The 18,824-nt window shown below is 37.8% G+C and overlaps 2 protein-coding genes across 4 annotated transcripts; one reads left to right on the forward strand and one right to left on the reverse strand.

Annotated features, from left to right (window-relative positions):
* Nucleotides 1-951: 951 nt before the first annotated feature.
* On the forward strand, nt 952-10,185 carry agxt2 (alanine--glyoxylate aminotransferase 2). 2 transcript variants are annotated; one of them, XR_013788232.1, is made up of 15 exons: nt 952-1,163; nt 1,412-1,482; nt 1,640-1,830; nt 1,991-2,114; nt 2,345-2,439; nt 2,642-2,735; nt 3,308-3,401; nt 3,665-3,765; nt 4,204-4,296; nt 5,044-5,176; nt 5,444-5,532; nt 5,746-5,895; nt 8,609-8,707; nt 9,219-9,628; nt 9,799-10,185. XR_013788232.1 is itself a non-coding variant. In XM_079486163.1 (14 exons), the coding sequence occupies exons 1-14, from the start codon at nt 1,064-1,066 to the stop codon at nt 9,318-9,320; spliced, it is 1,536 nt and encodes a 511-aa protein (XP_079342289.1). In that variant the 5' UTR covers nt 952-1,063; the 3' UTR covers nt 9,321-10,170. The 2 variants fall into 2 exon arrangements, 1 of the variants encoding a protein (XP_079342289.1); XM_079486163.1 differs by having other exon boundaries at nt 9,219-10,170.
* Nucleotides 9,921-17,793, reverse strand: dnajc21 (DnaJ heat shock protein family (Hsp40) member C21). Of its 2 annotated transcripts, none has more exons than XM_079486162.1 (13): nt 17,648-17,793; nt 17,379-17,499; nt 17,101-17,194; nt 16,747-16,870; nt 16,248-16,376; nt 15,024-15,328; nt 14,115-14,287; nt 13,651-13,729; nt 13,283-13,447; nt 12,813-12,861; nt 12,559-12,716; nt 12,392-12,470; nt 9,921-10,659 (listed from the first exon to the last, which is right to left on the reverse strand). In XM_079486162.1, exons 2-13 carry the CDS (start codon nt 17,473-17,475, stop codon nt 10,501-10,503), a joined length of 1,611 nt encoding a protein of 536 aa, XP_079342288.1. In that variant the 5' UTR covers nt 17,476-17,499; nt 17,648-17,793; the 3' UTR covers nt 9,921-10,500. The 2 variants fall into 2 exon arrangements, with proteins under 2 accessions (XP_079342288.1, XP_079342287.1); XM_079486161.1 differs by having other exon boundaries at nt 17,379-17,532.
* Between the last annotated feature and the right edge of the window lie 1,031 nt (nt 17,794-18,824).

Raw genomic sequence — 18,824 nt, forward strand, 5'->3', positions numbered from 1 at the left:
AACGATTTGGTAGTAAAGTGCGTGTATGTTACTGCATTCCAATCACTTGACAACAGGGCGCGCATGCGCGCTCATTCACAATTGGCATAATCCCCGCCTATAAATATCAGCTACGCAAACTACGTATTTAAACCGGAATCCTCAGGGTTTCATTCGTTGGTTTGGCTACATATTGCATAAATGCATTATATACTAATAGGATAAATGCGTACCAATAAATTAATCAATTAAACTATGTGCACCAAAGCGTTTTACTGTAAGACAGCTTAAATAATAATACCTGCTGCTCTTCTGAAAGCGACCAGAGGGTGGCGTCTGAGAACGCTTTGGGGGAACTGCGCGTTATTACGGAGATGCGTTGGTTGCTGTGTTGTAGAATATCCGCAACATATAAATATATATATATATATATATATATATATATATATATATATATATATATTATAAAATATTATAAAATACGAACATTTTCATGAATATGAAAATGTATTTAAGAGTGACTTTACGAACACACATTTTTTTCTGTTCGTGTTTCATGAATTAGACCCAGTGTTTAGCGGATAATATTTTTCATTTCATATTTATTTAATACGGCACTACACAAAAGAAGATATTTTGGAAAAAGCCAAATTTTTGGCTGTATCTACTATTGTAGTCAGTGTCCCAGATCTGTCAGTTGCTAACATTCTTCCAAATATATTTTTCTTGTAGACATGCATGCAGGTATGAACAACCATTTTTTTTAATTTTGGGGTGGAGTATACGTGGGTTGTTCACCGATTCGCTTTTAAAGTATAAACCGCCCAACTGATTCCAAACCAGCCCAAATTTTGTCCGCCAGCCCAAGCCGATTTTTACCCGCACAATCACATTCAAAACGCCCAATCTGGCAACCCTTTTAGTCTTGAGCAAGGCCTGGGGATAGACTTTACCCCCAAATATAATTGGCTCAGTCCGCACCCTCCCGAACATAAACTTGCAGGGAGTTAAATCTGGGCTTCTTCATACTTCGCTTAGGCCTTGTACATTTGCACGGGACAAGTGTTAAAATAAAATAGCAGTAATGCATAAAGTTTTGTCTCGGCTGAATGGCCCGTGTTTGCTCGGGAAAACCCACTCGTGGACTGCAGTGGACGTGTCTGTGAAACTCCACAGAGGAAGCGGTGAGTCTCCCTTCGTGCGTCTCGTTTGCATATAAATGATCTGAATCAGGCGAATTCCTCTGTGGGAGCATCCTTTACGTTACCATGGTAACGTGTGCATACTAGAATACAGCGTCAGAAATAGGGCACATCCTATATACAGATGTTTTTGCGTTCTTTTGCTGAAGTGTCAAGCACTTAAAGTACAATCGGCATTGTGAATGACTGATGTATGTATTTCTGAATGTTAAGAATCTATCTTTGCTCAGGTGCTCTGTGTCAAAAATCAGCTGAGTTGCCCGAGATGCCCGCATGTGACTTTAAACCTGAGCTATACCAGGTAACAAGTGTGTGGTAATGAATTACACATTCAGCATAGGCTTGTGCGGAATTGATCTCTATAAAGGAATAATAAATGATTTAAGGATAACAGTGTTTTGTTTTTTTTACTTTAATTTGACCTATATTGTCATTACTATATCATTACATTCCTGCAGGGCATGTCTAAAGAACGCTTAATAGAAATCAGGAAAAAAAACTGCAACCCGATGACCATGCAAGTTACATACTACAAAAATCCAGTATTCATAAACCAGGGTTACATGCAGTGGCTTTGGGATGTGGATGGAAGACGATATCTGGATTTGTTTGCAGGGGTGGTCACCGTGAGTGTGGGACACTGTCACCCGTAAGGACTTTCTGGGTTCTTCCCATTTTGCATTACATTAAGATGTTTTTAAATTAATGTTCATGCCATCATGTTCTTGCCCTGAACCCGTATTGGTAGATGCCTTTTAAAAGTATTTTTAGATGACTAAAATCTAATCACATTTTTTATGAAATGGCAGAAAAGTGACAGAAGCAGCAGAGAAACAGCTGAGGCGTCTATGCCACACGTCAGCTGCCTACATCTATCCACAAATGCAGGAGTATGCAGAGAAACTGACTTCCCTTTTGCCGGAGCCACTAAAGGTGCGATGTTATGTGTGTTTGAAGAATTAAAATAAGAAGTTCGAAATTGTATATTTCAGTTGCACTACATACGTCAGAAATGGATGCATAACATAAGTGTTTTTACATTTATAAAAAGATTTTCTTAAAAATGTTATTAGAATCACGAGGTGGACAAATTTGTCCATGTCAGTCACATTAAGGGTCTGAGGGTCCATGCAGATGTGACACTGTGCGGTTGTCTGTTTTAGGTTGTGTATTTTATGAACAGTGGTTCTGAGGCTAATGACCTCGCAGTGCTAATGGCCCGGCTACACACAGGAAATTTTGACGTCCTAACACTCAGGTGATTGACCTTATTGACACGGTGCACAGAAATAACTCCTTTACTTTACAGCACTTCCTTTTTTTATTCATGATTAACAAAAAAAATCGAGACGGAACATATTTAAAACAGTGATGTTTTAAGGAACATTACATTGAAATTTTGCATTTAATGGACCAATTATTATTTGTTGAATGTCAAACTGCTTTGTTTGTGTGTGCAGGGGCTCGTATCACGGTGGCAGCCCTCAAGCAACAGGTCTCACATCCAACGCAATTTACAAATACCCCGTCCCCTCCTCAATGGGCTGCCATAATGTATGTCTGAGAAAAACTCAGTCATTCTGTCAACTACCTGATCTTTAATGTTATATTTACCACATTATGTGAGGAAACATGACGTTTTGGTGGTTTTGGCGTTTAAAACTGAACTATTGTCAATGTTTGAACGATGACGTTCTTTTGGATCGCCCAGAAATAAAAATGACATAATTTATTCACCCTCATTCATTCAAAACATGTATATGACTATTTATTTTTATGTGGAACACAAGCGAAGATATTTTGAGAAGTACAATGGAAGTCAATGGAAGTTTACCAACATTCTTCAAAATATCTTTTTGAAATGGTTCAGGTTTGAAATGACACGAGGATGAATACATTATGAAAGAATGATGAAATTCATTTCCTGGTGACCAATCCATATAAAACAAAGATATATTTAAAAATAGTGTAAGCAAAGCTTCTTTTTTTATTAAGCAAATCTATTATCAGTCACATGCAATTTATTAGGATTTGGGCATTTCTAGACAAAACCATCAAGCATTTTCTTTATAAAATGTTATCTCTTTAATCAATATTATGTGAATAGAGTTGTTTTGTTGTTTTAGACCATGTGTCCAGATGTGTTCAGAGGCCTTTGGGGTGGCAGCCAGTGTAGAGACTCCCCAGTTCAAACCATTCGGGAATGCAGCTGCTCCCCAGGTACACACACACACACACACTTTCTGAAATACTTTTTTTCTCATCAGGTCAGACATAGTTCATCATCTCTCTCCGATTCCATTACCAAATGGAAAAAAATACTGGCATGTAAAAACTACCCATGACACACTAGCATTGTGACTGCAAGCTGTGCAGGGACAAACACTCATGTCTTTAGAAAATATACAAAACGTGTTGTACTTAAGAAAATGAATATCAGATCTGTGCATCTCTGCTTGAGACGAGTTTCTGTGTGTTCTTAGGTCATTGTCAAGCCAATGATAAATATTTAAACCAGCTTAAAGAAGTGTTTGACACAACGGTTCCCAGTCGTATCGCTGCTTTCTTTGGAGAACCCATCCAGGTTTGACATTATATCCTATACTCGGTCTACAGTATTTACACCAACCCATACCAAGCGGTATAAAAAACCTGCTGATATACAGACATGAAGATACTGGAATATGACAATGTTTTATCATTTCGCAACAGCGGAAACCGCATGATGAATTATCTTCTCAGTCTGCCGTGACAACCGTGATGGGGCATTTCAGTTGTCATAGAAACAGACGATGACAAAGCCCCTACCTGCATTTTCTAGTCAAAGCCACTTAGAGACCCATAACTGCCTCAAAGAAAATAACTTGCATAGGGTTATTGTCATATTCATCATTCCGTATCTGCTAGAAAGTGAATTATAATGACAAATACTGAACTATATTACTGTAGCAATGACCACAAACCTCACATGCAACAGCGTGTAAAAACTCATACTGTTATCATCTTCAATATCTGCCCGCAGGGTGTCGGTGGGGCTATTCAGTACCCTAAAAACTACCTGAAGGAGACCTACCAGATGGTTCGGGAGAGAGGGGGAATCTGTATCGCAGATGAGGTCTGAAGAATGCGGTTGCAAATCCCATCCGACCCAGTGGATAGACAGTGGATTAGCTGTTAATTTAGAGATAAATGAACCAGTCCTAGGCCGTTTCTCAATATGCGATCTTGTGTCCTTGTGTTCTCGCTCTACGTCAACAATAACGGTCCAGGTCCGATTCCAATAATCAAGAACAGAGAAGGTATGAAAGTACCCGGATGTGTTCTCGATATCTAAGATGCATCGTATGCAGCCTTGGGCGGCTACGCAATCAGCATGAAGTCCCAGAAGTCAATGCGCATCCATCCAAATTCATTTTTCCGAGGCTGCCTCGCAAGACCGGTCACTACAAGAATAAGTCTGTTCTTTGCGTTCATGGAATTGAGAAAGGGCCCTAACCTTGTGCAGGATAAAATACTAACGTATTGTTTACTGTATAATATATTATATCGCACACTGTGTACGGCATACTACTGTTTTTAAAGGCTGTTTTTGATAAACATTTCAAACAGTAGTGTGCTACATTGTTGCCAGTGTCACATGCATATCGTATGCGTTCTACATAGAACAGAAACAGTATATAAAGTGTAGGATGCAGTCTTAAGTCTCACACAGAGATTATTTTGTATTATTTAATTTTAACATAAAATAAAAAATAATCTTCATCCCCAAAACACGTTATACTACACTAAGCATTAGATCACAAAAGTATAAAGTATGCTGCCTGATTTTTGTTTAATACTGCCAGTCTTGTGGTTCTTTCAGGTCCAGACGGGCTTTGGACGCACAGGAAGTCACTTTTGGGGTTTTCAGGGGCATAATGTTATTCCAGACATGGTTACCATGGCAAAGGGCATCGGCAACGGCTTCCCGATGGGTGCTCTGGTCACCACAGCAGGTAAGGCTAGTTTCCATCACATTCAGGTTAACTTGTGTGATTTTAAAATTTTTCATGGTACTTTTATTATTATTAAATGAAGTAGGCCTACACAAACTGTGTCTGGTAAATAACTGACTGTGTCAAACAGGAAGTAGAATGACCAGTACTGTTAACTCAGTGGAGAGATTGCAGCCACCATTTTAATATAGAATACATCATTGTGCCACTGAAAAAAATGCATTAAGTTCTACTTAGCAAAGTCTTTAAAGGTTTGCTTGTTTGCAGAGATTGCCAGTTCATTTGCAAAAGGAGTCCATTACAACACGTTTGGAGGTAATCCATTAGCTTGTGCAATTGCATCATCAGTGCTTGATGTAAGTAGAGATCAATTTATTCAGATATCTTGATCATGAGCTTCTAAACCTTTTTCATATTTTTCACATCTAAACAAGAGTATTTTCTTTTTAATAGGATAATGCATATTAAAAGCAGTTTACACTTGACAATAAACAAATACCATAACTGTACAGCTGCTATGTAGTGGCACTCCAGCATCAAAGGGTTCATTATCATCATGTTTCTTTTAGACGATAAAAGAGGACAGGACGCAAGAGAACAGTGCTAATGTCGGCACCTACCTGATGATGGAACTGGCCAAACTTCGGAATAAGTATGAGATTATCGGTGACGTACGAGGAAAAGGTCTTCAGATCGGGGTGGAGATGGTCAAAGACAAGGTACACAAGAAGTGCATCAAGCTATTTCATTTAACTTTAATTCATACTTTAGTTTAAGCTAATGAGGAACTGATATATGACAAAAAAGATCTATAGACGGTTTCAAAGCAACAACATAAACAAACGTTACTGAGCATGAGCGCTTTCGTGGCCCGAGTTTACTATACACATCCGCAATGAAAAGTCTCCGTAGATCATTTCTGAAAACAAGCTACAGCAAAAAGTCACTTACATTAGCTAGCAAGTTAAGTATAGCCAGTTTTATTTTGGGATACCAGCAGAAGAAACGTTTCTTGGCTAAACTGCATTAAAGTTAAATGAACCATTCAACAAATTGATTCATTAATAAAATTACTATACAATAAAATTCAACTAATTGTTTATTTAATAGTTATTATACACTAGAATATTAATATAGATTATTAATATAAATAGTTATATTATTAGCCACTAGCCAAATCGACAACTGGACCGGAAGTTAACTTCGGGCCATACATGCGTTCACTGAAACCACCTAAATCAAATATTGCTTGGATTTTCTAATAAATTATTTGCAAAAATATCAACGAATTATTTGATGTTATCTTAGTTTAAACAGTTAACTTGGATGACCAGTTGAACTAACCAAAATCTCTAATACTGGTAAGAATCTCCAAAGCATCATAACAGTGTAAGTAGAAAGATCTTGTAACTCAAAAGCAGCATTTCGATCCGCCTGAACCTAATGTCTTGAATACACAAAGATATCTGGCCGCGCATGTTCCGCTCTGTAAAGCTTTAATAATGGAAATGGCCTCCCAAAGACCCTTTTCAATATGAGTCCATTGAACCTAAGCTATTTACCAGATACCAAAGCTGATCTTTTACTCTAAAGACAGACAGATAAAAAGATAAGGAAACCAGTGAAAAGGAATAATTCGATCTTTAAAGATGAAGTATGTAATTTCTATACCGCGAGAATTACCAAATGGAACGGCAGAAATAATTAACCGTTGGTCGATAAACAGACGGAACAAAAATATGGTTCTATACCGGAAAGGATGATGCAGTATTTTAAATAATACATTTTTATGTACTGGAACCAAGTGCTTGGATTTTGCAATATATGAAAAGTGGCAATTCCTTATGTATTGTTCAGTATGTTGTAATATTTACAATGTATTATTCTATTAATTTGGTAGTTAATAGTGCCTCAGAACAGTCAGTTGCTAACATTTTTCCAAATATCATTTTTTGTGTTGGACCAAAGAGAGAAATGTACACTCTTTCTGTGCCAGTTGGTCAAACTGAGCTGAAAAAAAGGCTTTTATGAATGCAGCTGCATTTGACTGGAATGAACCTGAATCGAAATCAAGTCTTGAATCTATTGTATTATTGCTCGTGTATGACAGCTTTGGATGAAAGTGTCTGCTGAAGGGTTATTTAAATGGCAAAACGTGATATTTTTGGGACATTTTAAGGGATTATTCGGAAACTGAAAGATGATTCAATGATGTGTAATGGTTTATAGTGTGATGTGTTGTTTTTGTTGTGTAAATCTGTGCTTGAAACTGATTGTACTGTTGCTCATCTTGGCCAGGACACTTCTGTGAAAGAGACTTTATTTCCTGCTTAAATAAAATAAACAAAATAGAGGGTTAGTAATTCAAAAAAAGAGTTTTCATTGGAGAACTATCCCTTTCATATACAGTATATTTGAAAACATAATATATAAATATAATTGCATTATATTTCCCATGCATATATATGTTAGGGACAGGACAGATAGAAATTGATATGAAAATTTTGCTGTTTGTTATTGCCACTTAAAGTGACAGTTCACCCAAAAATGATAATTCTTTGCTCACCCTCATGTCCTTTCATATCTATATACAATGAGCAATTTTCACTCCTGTGACATCATTGACTGCCATAGTAGGAAAAATGTAATGGTAGTCAAAGATGCCCCAGAACTGTTTTTGTTCCTTAATTCTTAAAAATATCTCACTTTGTGTTCAATAGAACAACAAAATATGTATTTGTTTCCTACTATGGCAGTGGATGATGTCACAGAACTGAACATTCTTATAATATCTCCCTTGTGTTTAACAGGAAAAAATACATGTATATAGGTAAATGATGACAGAATTTAAATTTCTGGGTGAACTATCCCTTTAATTCAAGTGTGTTTGCAGAGCAGCGTGGTTTCATGACATTGAGGTTTGAGAGACACGAGGAGATACTTTAGCCTCAAATGGAATAGTTAATGATTCAGGTGTGTGTAAATGTGCCACTTTCTCTCATAGGGAATGATGCAGAAAACTTGTTAGCCATTAACTAGACCAGAGAGCAATGAGACGACGGGTTCATACATTCTCAGAAATGAGACTAAAAACACCCTCTGTACCTCACTCATGGCTTTTTGCTGGAATCTGTCCGAGTGTGTTTAAAGACAAGCCAAATTTACACTCCAGTAGCATTCAAGCATAGCTCACAGATGTCGTTGTTAAAAAAGTAAATTCTTAAAGGGATAGTTCACTCAAAGTCTGATAAAAAAACAGCAGCGCAACATATGTTTCAATCTCCTCCTGTGCTCAACAAAACCGAATGAGTAACTAAGACAACATTTTCATATTTAAGGATTAACTAAAGCTTCACAATTCCTTTATCTTTTAAAACCTAATTGAACAGCATTGCTGGAAATGATTGACATCTGACTTTCACTCATATCCAGGCCAGCAGAGACCCCCTACCTTCACAAGACATGAATCAGATTTTTGAGGACATTAAAGACATGGGCGTGTTGATCGGAAAAGGCGGGCTTTACGGACAGGTGAGCAGGAACCATATGTTAACCCAACCGCAGAACAGTTTCTGTGGAGGTGAAACATAATGGGCCGTGTGTGGTTGTGTCATATAAAAGGTATTCAGAAGATACCCTTCAGTCATGTAGAGGCATGATCGATCCGTGACTCTGGAATCCTTCTTGTCTAAACTATAAGGAACTATTGCATTTCACTTCATTTTACAAACTCTGCTCGCAGCTTGTCCTGAGTTATTTCAGTCGATTGCAAATAAAACTTAAATTCTGTCATTATGTGCTCATCTCAATGACATTACAAATTCCTATGGTGTTATTTTTCCCTTTTGTTTTTGTACACGGTAAAATCTCCAATGTTAAAAAGGTCAAATTAACACTCACAGTGTATATATAATCAACACTCAATTATATACACTGTGAGAGTTAATTTGACCTTTTTTAACACTGGCGATTTTACTAATATGTAAAGCATTGCATCTTATTATTGTTCATCGCTTACTTTTTTCACCTTGTTCCTCCACAGACGTTTAGAATCAAGCCGCCCATGTGTATAACTAAAGATGACGCAGACTTCTTCCTCGCTGTCTTCAACCAGGCTGTGCTCAACTACATGGAGAGAAGATAGTACAGGCAGAACAGTACACATTTTATGACCAACAGTACTGGACGGTTGATCTGAAAACCCATCAAAAGATGAACTTACCTGGGGGAACAGTGTTGTGTATTCAGTTTTTTAGGGTGGATTGTTTAAAACTATCATCAAATCTTCGAACAGTTAATAGATGTTATAACAGGTGTTGATATAACCACCTTAAGCTTAGAAGGACAGTTCACCCAGAAATGAAAATTCTGTCATTGTTTATTTACCCTCAAGTTGTTCCAAACCTGTATAAATGTTGTTGTTCTGTTGAACACAAAGATATTTAGAGGAAAGTAAGAAACTGAGATTTCTGGGGCACCATTGAGTATCATTAAAATGTTGTCAGACAACAAAATGGCCAAGAAATGTTTGTTTTCTTAGATTCTTCAAAAGATTTTCTTTTGCCTTCAACAGAACAAAAAAAGAATGAATCTCTCTACTATGGTAGTCAATAGTGCCCCAGAAATCTCAATAATTTAAGACAGAATTTTCATCTTTGAGGGGGGGTCGGTTTTGTAATAAATCCGTTTGACCCTGAAACATGGTGTAAACCTATGTGTCGTGCAAAGAGAGAAACTGTCTATTAAGTTAACAGATGTTGTTTTATTTTTTATGCAATTCTTTCCTGGAAAGCCCTTGGAAATGTTTTGCATAACACAAAGCATTTTGGTCATAGTTCACCTGACCCAGTACACATTTTGTACAGTAAAAACACAATGTTGAATCTTTAGCTTTTGCCCTTTTCAAGATCTTTGATCTGATGGTCCTAAAAATAATAAAAGTATTATGTGGTTCACTCAATTTTCCAAAACATTTCCAATAAACTTTTGCGCACATACTGTGGAATTTTATTTCTCACGTGTCTTTGCAGGTTATTTCCAGTCTAAAATGTTGACTATACAATTTACATACAGACGATGGCTCAGAAGTACCAGCTAACCTCTGAATGCCGTAGTTACGGTCTGAATGAATATATGTCTGTTATGAAGAAATCTTTGGGCAAACGGTGCATTATAACAGAATTCAGCCCACGGGGCACAAATTCATTCCCGTATGGACAGAAACACGCACACATACTTATAAACACCTCTCTACATCAATGTTCAGTAGAGGTTTTCATGGAAGAAAATGTACAATCTGGGAGCTTCAGTCCAGTTTCTCCCGATCATCTGTTCTTCCTTGTTTCCTTCTTTTTCCTGCTTGTTTGGGCAGTGTTGCTGGAGGAGAACGCAGTGGCGTGACCGGTGGTCTTCAGGTGATCAAAAAGTTTGTTTCTGGTTGAGAATTCGTTCTGACAGGTGACACAGCGTAGATTGACTTCCGTCTACAATGTGTAAAGAAAACGTATTCAAGACATTTACGTTAATAGGCTTATTTATAAAACTGTTACCCCAAAAATTCTGTCATCACTCACTCACTCTTCAAGTTGTGTTTACATTTCTTTGTTTTGATGAACACAGAAAGATATTTGGAAGAAAGCTCGTAACCAAACCACCATTGACTACCATAGTACGACATTTTTTAAACTGTTCAAAATATTTTCTTTTGTGTTGAACAGAACAAAGAAATATGACTGCTTAATGACAATGTAAATAAATAAAGCGATTTTTCCTAATATAACAGTCAATGTTGGCCAAGAACTGTTTGGTTACAAGCATTCCTCTGAATATCTTTCTCTGTGTTCTTCAGAACAAAAACATTTATACAGATTTGGAACTGTTAGATGCCATTAAACCATTGTTTTACATTTTACTAAGTACTTCTCAATAATTGCATAACACTTAAAGATCGGGTACCATCCGATGTCATGCATTCTGACTTCCTGACACTGTTAAACGTGCTGACTTCTTATGCTTAACATGGTCAACTTGATATAAAAAACAAGTTGGACGTATGACGTAGTATTTTTGTACTTGATACACTCCCCCAGCACTCTAATTTGTTTCTGAAAGATTTTTTATGATTCTGGATCCCTGTGTCGTCAAATCCTATTCCTTTTATTGGCCATTCTCCCGGGAAAAACACGGCAAGGTGAAAGAAAGAGAAAGACCCCACGCACGAGCCAACCTACCAGCGAGACCCGCTTACCATCAAGACTATTTTTGCCGCGTAAAGATGGGCTGCGCTGCAGCTCCTTGCAATAGTGAAGTTTAGTTGCGCCTGTTTGTTCAGGGTATTTCACTGATGGATATAACGCTGGATTTGGAGATCGTTTGAAACATAGATGGAGCTGCCCCAGTGCAAAAAGATGCCGGACATGAACTGCACGTGGTAAGTCAAACTAAGTCATATATCTGTGTTTTGTTGGCAATCGCCGTGAACGTGCATAGAGCACAAAACACGAACGGATTCATGTGATGATGTGTTGTCGTGCTGTAGTTCCATCCCACTCTCCCCACTAGTCCCACCTCTAGCAGCTCGTGTTTTTCCGGATAAAATCGTACAGCTGTATCTCTCTTTTATAAATTTGATCAAATGAAACACTCTTAGAAAATACGAATGCAATACTAGGCACTCAAGATTTATATAAGATTGACAGAAACTGCCTGTGATACGCGAAGGGGTATGTAACTTACACCACTAGAAGTCGCTTATTCAAAACAACAAAGCGTGGCTTGATAACATTGTAAAGAAGCATGGAATGATGGGAGTTTTCATCTCCAGCGTCGATTCAATTTCTCACAAATCATGTTCATGACAATAAAATATGAACACAGCGCATACTTTTCAGAGTTTTTAAATGATTGATAATATGAAAGCAATCATACTTTATATTATACAAGTAATTTCGCCTCACTCGGCTCTGTTTTTGTCAATGTGCAAATTTTTACTTGGCCTTAGGCTGTGAAACAGTTTGGTTCGTCACGACTTAACAGCAGTAATTGAAAATCCACACCCTTTGAACGCGTGTCAACCCATCAAGGTGAGGTAGAAACACACAGTTATCGCATTTTTCGTCAACATGCCGTTCTAGATGACTGTCAGATAACAAAACCCTGCAGCTGTACACGCAGCTGCCGTTTGCCTCTGTACACACACGCTAACACAGTACACACCTCTTGCTTAACTTCAGCAACCCCGTGGGGTTTGTTGTTCAAGTCTTTCCCGCCTTTCTTTGCTTTTGTTTTCGCAGAGCTGTAAAATAAACCCAATGTGTGAGTTTAGTTGTATTTTACGTGTATACTTAAACTGGTCAATTCTAAAACAGGCATGAGGGAGACACCTTTTTTGAGTTGTGGGTTCTCCTCCCTCTGGTTTTGGATTCTCATCTGGGTCCTCAGAGGGAACAGAGGCGTCCTTGTCGTTGCCTGAATCTGGCTCGGGTGGTGGATGCTCCTCTGTGGACTGTGGGATTGGACTCTCTGGCTCTTCGGGGAGATTCTATAAAAACACATAAAAAAATCTATGCTAGTTTGATTGAATAAAAACAAAATGTTTTTAACTCATTCTAAAGGTTAACATTCAAAGTGCACTTACGTTTACTGTTCTTTGTTGCCGCTTTTTCTTTTTTTGCCGTTTAGACAATCTGCAATAAAATAGACTAATTTGAATACGAACATCCACACAAAATGCAAATGCCTGAAAAGTAATCAACTCAAATAAATGTTTCAGGACTTGTTTATATTTTATGAAAATTATGATAAGGTTTCACTATTTTAAATACCTCTGATAGAATAAAATACTTAACCAATGACATTATTACGTGGCTGTCCTCCTTTTTTTGCCGTAAGATTTTTGTTCTCAGTAAACATCAGGCTTGCACATATTAGGAAGTAATAATTCATGCAAATTCTGCTCTTATTAAGAATGCAAATGCAGTGCTAATATTTTTGTAGTTGAATGAGTCAGGTTCACAAGAAGTAGAAAAAAACAATGTACTGCCAAAAAATGTAATACATTATTTCTGTTGTGGTTTTTATTAATGGGCAAAAAAATGTGTGTTTTACTTTTGTCTCGGCGTGTCATTGACTACATCTTCCTCATCGTCCTCCTCCTCGTCTTCATCTCTGTCTGCCGAGTTCTGACCCAGTGATTTATCATCCTCCTCCAGCTGTTGCCTAAGCAATGCCACCATCTCTCTGTGCTTCTTGGACTTCTCATGGTTTTTCATGCTGAAGTGAAAGTAAAAACAGTCAAGTCATTCACATTGAATGAAGAATCACCTTCATTAAACATCCCAAAATAAAAGTTTAATGATTCAGTCAATGCTTGTTGACTTTGGTGGAATTCCTGTTATAATAAATGACCTCAGGTATATTTTTTCCTGTAAAGCATCATGGAGATTTTTACAGCACGTTTATAGATGATGACTCACGCTTTATCAGATTTAAAGGATTTGTCACAGGCAGGGCAATACAGGTCGTCATAGTAATCTTCCATCTCTACCGCAGCATCTGACAAAAGGCAAGCAGAGGTTAGATCTCATATAATATAACATATATCTACAGATCTTATATGGTTTAGTTAATCATACATAGTTTAGCCTTTTTAAAACAGTAGCCCCACTGAGACATTCTTTAGCCCCATAAACGCCTCAGACAGTCTTGGACACCAATATCTATTGTGCATTCATTGCATTAAATCTTTCCAACCCTGCTCCTGAAAGACCCCAAAAGCATACATTGTGGGGTTTTTTTAATCTTTTTTCCAAACCTTGTATTTCATCGCAAAACTAAGAAATCTGAATTGATACTTTGTCTGACCCCTGAACGTCTAACCTCCTCTACCCAGAATCCACTCATACATGTGTTTGTTTGTGTGCTTGACATCAGAACTCGCCTCCTTTCTCTGTCTCTGGCCCGTCCAGCCCATCTTCACCTGCCTCCTCGTCCTCTTCTTCGCTCTCGGACACATCTCCAAACTGTTGATCGTACTGAGCTTCCATCCGCTGCAGTTCCTTCTCAAGCTCAGACATGGCAGCCCAGCTCTGCTCCTTATATTCGTCTGCCAACCTCAATACAAGCACACACGTGTTTATTTAATGATGTTATTTTATTATATAATTGATTATATGATTTTAATGTTAATATTCATATTTCGATATTGTTTGAAATGCACTCAAACAAATTGTGCCACAAAATTGTTGGTTGTCGTGGGAATGAAGCCTTACTGGTGCTAAAGTATCAAAACTGCTAAATTATTCTTTGTTAGAACATATCGTCTCACTTCCTGACTGATTGTTTTTAAACATATTAGTTAAAAGATAATGTTAATGACAGTTTTCATAACTAAAAGGAGCGATTTAAAGTTTTTTGCAGCATCACTCCTTCCCCCTCTCTTTCACTACGTTGGCGATGTCATCACGTTTTTGCTTCTTTGTCAAATGAGTTTGTTTAGAGCTACAGAAGAAAAACAACATGATGAATTCCATGTAATGTGTATGTAGATAGAAAAAGCTCATTCTAAGGTTATAAAAACATAGCGCTTCGTTCGGCTATGTGATGTCTTTATGCACCTCTGAAGACATTGTTATGTATATTATATTGCATTTCTGTCAATAGATCCTCCTAAATATTACACATAGCACCTACACATATTACACAATGCCTGTGCAAACATTAGTTTATCTAATGATATTTGAAGTGTTATAACATTTTTAGAAGTATTTTAGAAGTAAAACTAAATGAGTGCAAACATAAATAAACAAACAAAACAATGAATGAGAATCAGGACGATCTTTCGACTCACTTAGCCTGACTGAGCCTCTGTTTTCTCCTTAGTTCTTCTACTTTCTTGGCCTTCTCTGCGTTTTGCTCCTCCACAAGTTTCTTGTGGGCCTGAACTCGCTTGTCACGCTTGCGGACGAAGGCCACTAGTTGGCGTACAAGTTCGCTGTGTTCCTTTCTGGCCTTGTCCCGGGTTTTCTTGTTCTCTTTCTCCATAGCTCTCTTCTCCCAACGGTTAGACGCCTGCCGTGTGTCGTATTCTTCTTTCCATGCAAAGTTTTTGCGTGTGCAGAAACTCTGCCAATAGCCGTAAAACAAGTGGACCGCCTAAGAGAAGAAGAACGTACACGATTCAATAGAACAAATACATTTGTGTATTTTCTGAAAATGCTGAGGCTTGTTAGCACAAAAGATGATATCATGATGCCAAGATTTTGGTTTTGAGGCACTGCCGGGTGTTTTCCTACAGAGCTGTGTGTTCATCTTCCAGATCCACCTTATTTTAAAGATGCCGACAACATTTAGGAGGCCCCTTGTCCCCGGTTTACCTGCCTACTTATCGTCTAAACCCTCTATCTGAAGTGGGATGAATCTCGGGTTAGACACTTGTTCGCTAAAACCAAAAGCACATGTTTTCTACCTTACCTGAAAAAATGCTTAAAAGCACAAAAACACACTAGCTTGTTCAGAAAAGTATTTATTTATAGATAGGGAAGCTCTTGTCTTCCATTGGGATGTAAGACCTAAAACGCTTGTGACCCCATGAGAAATTTTTATTTCAGGTAAACAGAGTACTCCAACCTCTTGAAGCTCATATACTCCATTTTAATTGTACAACTGCGGTCTAACAAACAAAAAACACACCTCGGTTCTGCCCCATGATTTACTTTATTTTTTCCATGTCTTGCGGGGGAACCAATGACCTAATATATATAATACTTCATACATAAAGTGAACCCAAGAACCTTTACTTCAATCTCCCATCTCTTACAAGCAAACCAACTGTCTACAATATTTTGAGTTCAACGTGTGCAAACCACAATCTCCTTCCTCCAACTTAACAATATGTCCTGACGACAACACCTTTCATCTCTTACAGTGTTTCTCTATGTGACCAGCAAACTAATTCCAAGTAGATCAATGTCTCAAACAGGATCTCAGTAAATGAAACGAAATTCTATGAATTATTGATCAGTGTTGTATCTTAGGTTAAATGTCTGGGATCAGAATAAGGGCGAGTACATACAGTGTCGTAGTCGCTCGGTGAATCTCCAAAGGACGGAAAATCATCTTCATCATCTTCCACATCTTTACTGTGCTCCATCTCTTCCTTTGCTATAGATTCAAACACGTTTCTGTACACAGTGTAAAAGCCCTACAAAGGAAAAACAAAAAGAGAGGAAAGTCAAGGAAAGTGAGGTGTTGTAGTTTTTAAATATAAAATGTCTGTTTGCCTTGACAACAATCATATTAAAAGAACACATTTTAACATGAACGACTGCTGTCCCCTAGTGGTGCATCATGCCATCAACTTTGTCAAATCAGGTTACACCTTTCAAGATATTGCATTTATTCACTTTTTCTTCATGACAGGACCTTCCGTAAAAAGCTAAAAATGCAAGATATTTCACAAAATGTTGAAAAAAGCAATCTTTTAAAAAACAGACCTCAGCCACAGATTTGAAAACTCAAGACTTCTGGCCGACTACAGGAAAAATGAGAATGTTCAAGATGTAAATATTCACCTGCTCATCATCTCCGTAACCAGAGTAACAGGTGACAGTGAAGTACTGCAAAAGATCAACACTATCATCCCGGTAGTCTCCACCGACCCCACCTTTCAGCAGTGCATCTCTGTGGTTATCATACCTTACAAACAAACATTACCAGATTAAAGTCAATATATCTTATAATCACTGTCACAGACGTTATAGATAAAGGTGTTGAACGTAAAGTAGGCTGAGCATAAGAAACGATTTTGTCTGTCGGGCAAGTAGTTTTTAAGCGTACCAAGAATGATTTTTGGATATTTAAATAAATGATAACTACTTTTAAAGAACAACAACTGTTGTGTTTTAACAATTTGTTGGAAGACATACCAGGCTCTTTCTTGAGGATCACTCAGAACATCATATGCAGCCTGAATCAGCTTAAACAGCTCTGCTGCCTCTTCTGCGCTGTCAAGGTTCTTGTCTGGAATCAGATGACACTCAACCTTACATAACTTCTACATTAAACTTATATAAAACTTTTCACTGTACATGCATATCACTTGAAAGATGATTTAGGTTCACAAAGTGCCTGAAATATTAAATAGGGACACGGAACTGCCAAGAAGGAATAACGTTACAGATCATCCTAATGCAGATAACGTTACCCGGGTGCCATTTCAAGGCTAATTTTCGATAGGCCTTCTTGAGATCGTCGTCCGTCGCGTCTTTTTCAACGCCCAACACCTCGTAGTGACACTTCATTCTGGTCCCGAGTTTACGCAGATCCTACAACGACCGGCTTTATTTGAAACCAAACCACTAATAACACAAACAGATCTACGTCGCTTTAGCAATGCAGCCCACGTGGGCCACAAAACCAAATGTACAGCAACCCTAACCTAACACGAATCTAACTCTAAAAACGTTAGCTTACCACACAGCCGATAAGCTGATTTATTCATATCTTTTCTTTAAAAGTAGACATATTTCCCTGATTTGAAGCGGTTGCGAGTGAAGCCGGTGAATTGGCGGCGCGCGTGGATGACGTCACGCACGGGATGCGATACTATTGGCTGAGACTTTTGACACATACTTGTTTGGTGTATTTTGCGTCTGTGCTTGACATGTTTTGCGTTGTTACTAAATATGTCGCTAAAAACATTTGATAAACTCTCTTATTTTTTGTTGGACTGTGCTTAACAAATAGCAATTGACAATAAGGGACATTTATTTTCTATACACTGCAAACTAGTAACTTTGTATTAGCACCTAATTGTTACAAATGTATATATTTGTAACAATTATCTGTCCCCCACTGATTCCACTAACCCTCTTACCTTTAACTTCAATGCTGCTATAACATCGTTTACATTGCACTACAGGGCTGCTATGCATGACTGAACTGTACACACCAGTACTTCATGTTATCTGCTCTACTGGACTGTTTACACACACACAGCATCATTTGCACTCTATACTGCTCACTTGCACATCTGAAATATGCTCATTTGCACTAATGGATCACTTTCATAACTGCACTAACTTATCTACTGCACTGTAACTCTATTAACTGCATCTACTCATCTACTGCACTGTAACTCTATTAACTGCATCTACTCATCTACTGCACTGTAACTCTATTAACTGCATCTACTCATCTACTGCACTGTAACTCTATTAACTGCATCTACTCATCTATTGCACTGTAACTCTATTAATTGCATCTACTCATCCACTGCAAAGGAACTCTATTAACTGCATCTACTCATCCATTGCACTGTAACTCTATTAACTGCATCTACTCATCCATTGCACTGTAACTCTATTAACTGCATCTACTCATCTATTGCACTGTAACTCTATTAACTGCATCTACTCATCTATTGCACTGTAACTCTATTAATTGCATCTACTCATCCACTGCACTGTAACTCTATTAACTGCATCTACTCATCTTCTGCACTGTAACTCTATTAAGTGCATCTACTCATCCATTGCACTGTAACTCTATTAATTGCATCTACTCATCCACTGCACTGTAACTTTAACAACTGCATTAACTCACCTATTGCACTGCAACTTTAACAACTGCATTAACTCACCTATTGCAC

This window comes from Barbatula barbatula, assembly GCF_947034865.1.
Source record: "Barbatula barbatula genome assembly, chromosome: 22".
NCBI lineage: Eukaryota > Metazoa > Chordata > Actinopteri > Cypriniformes > Nemacheilidae > Barbatula > Barbatula barbatula.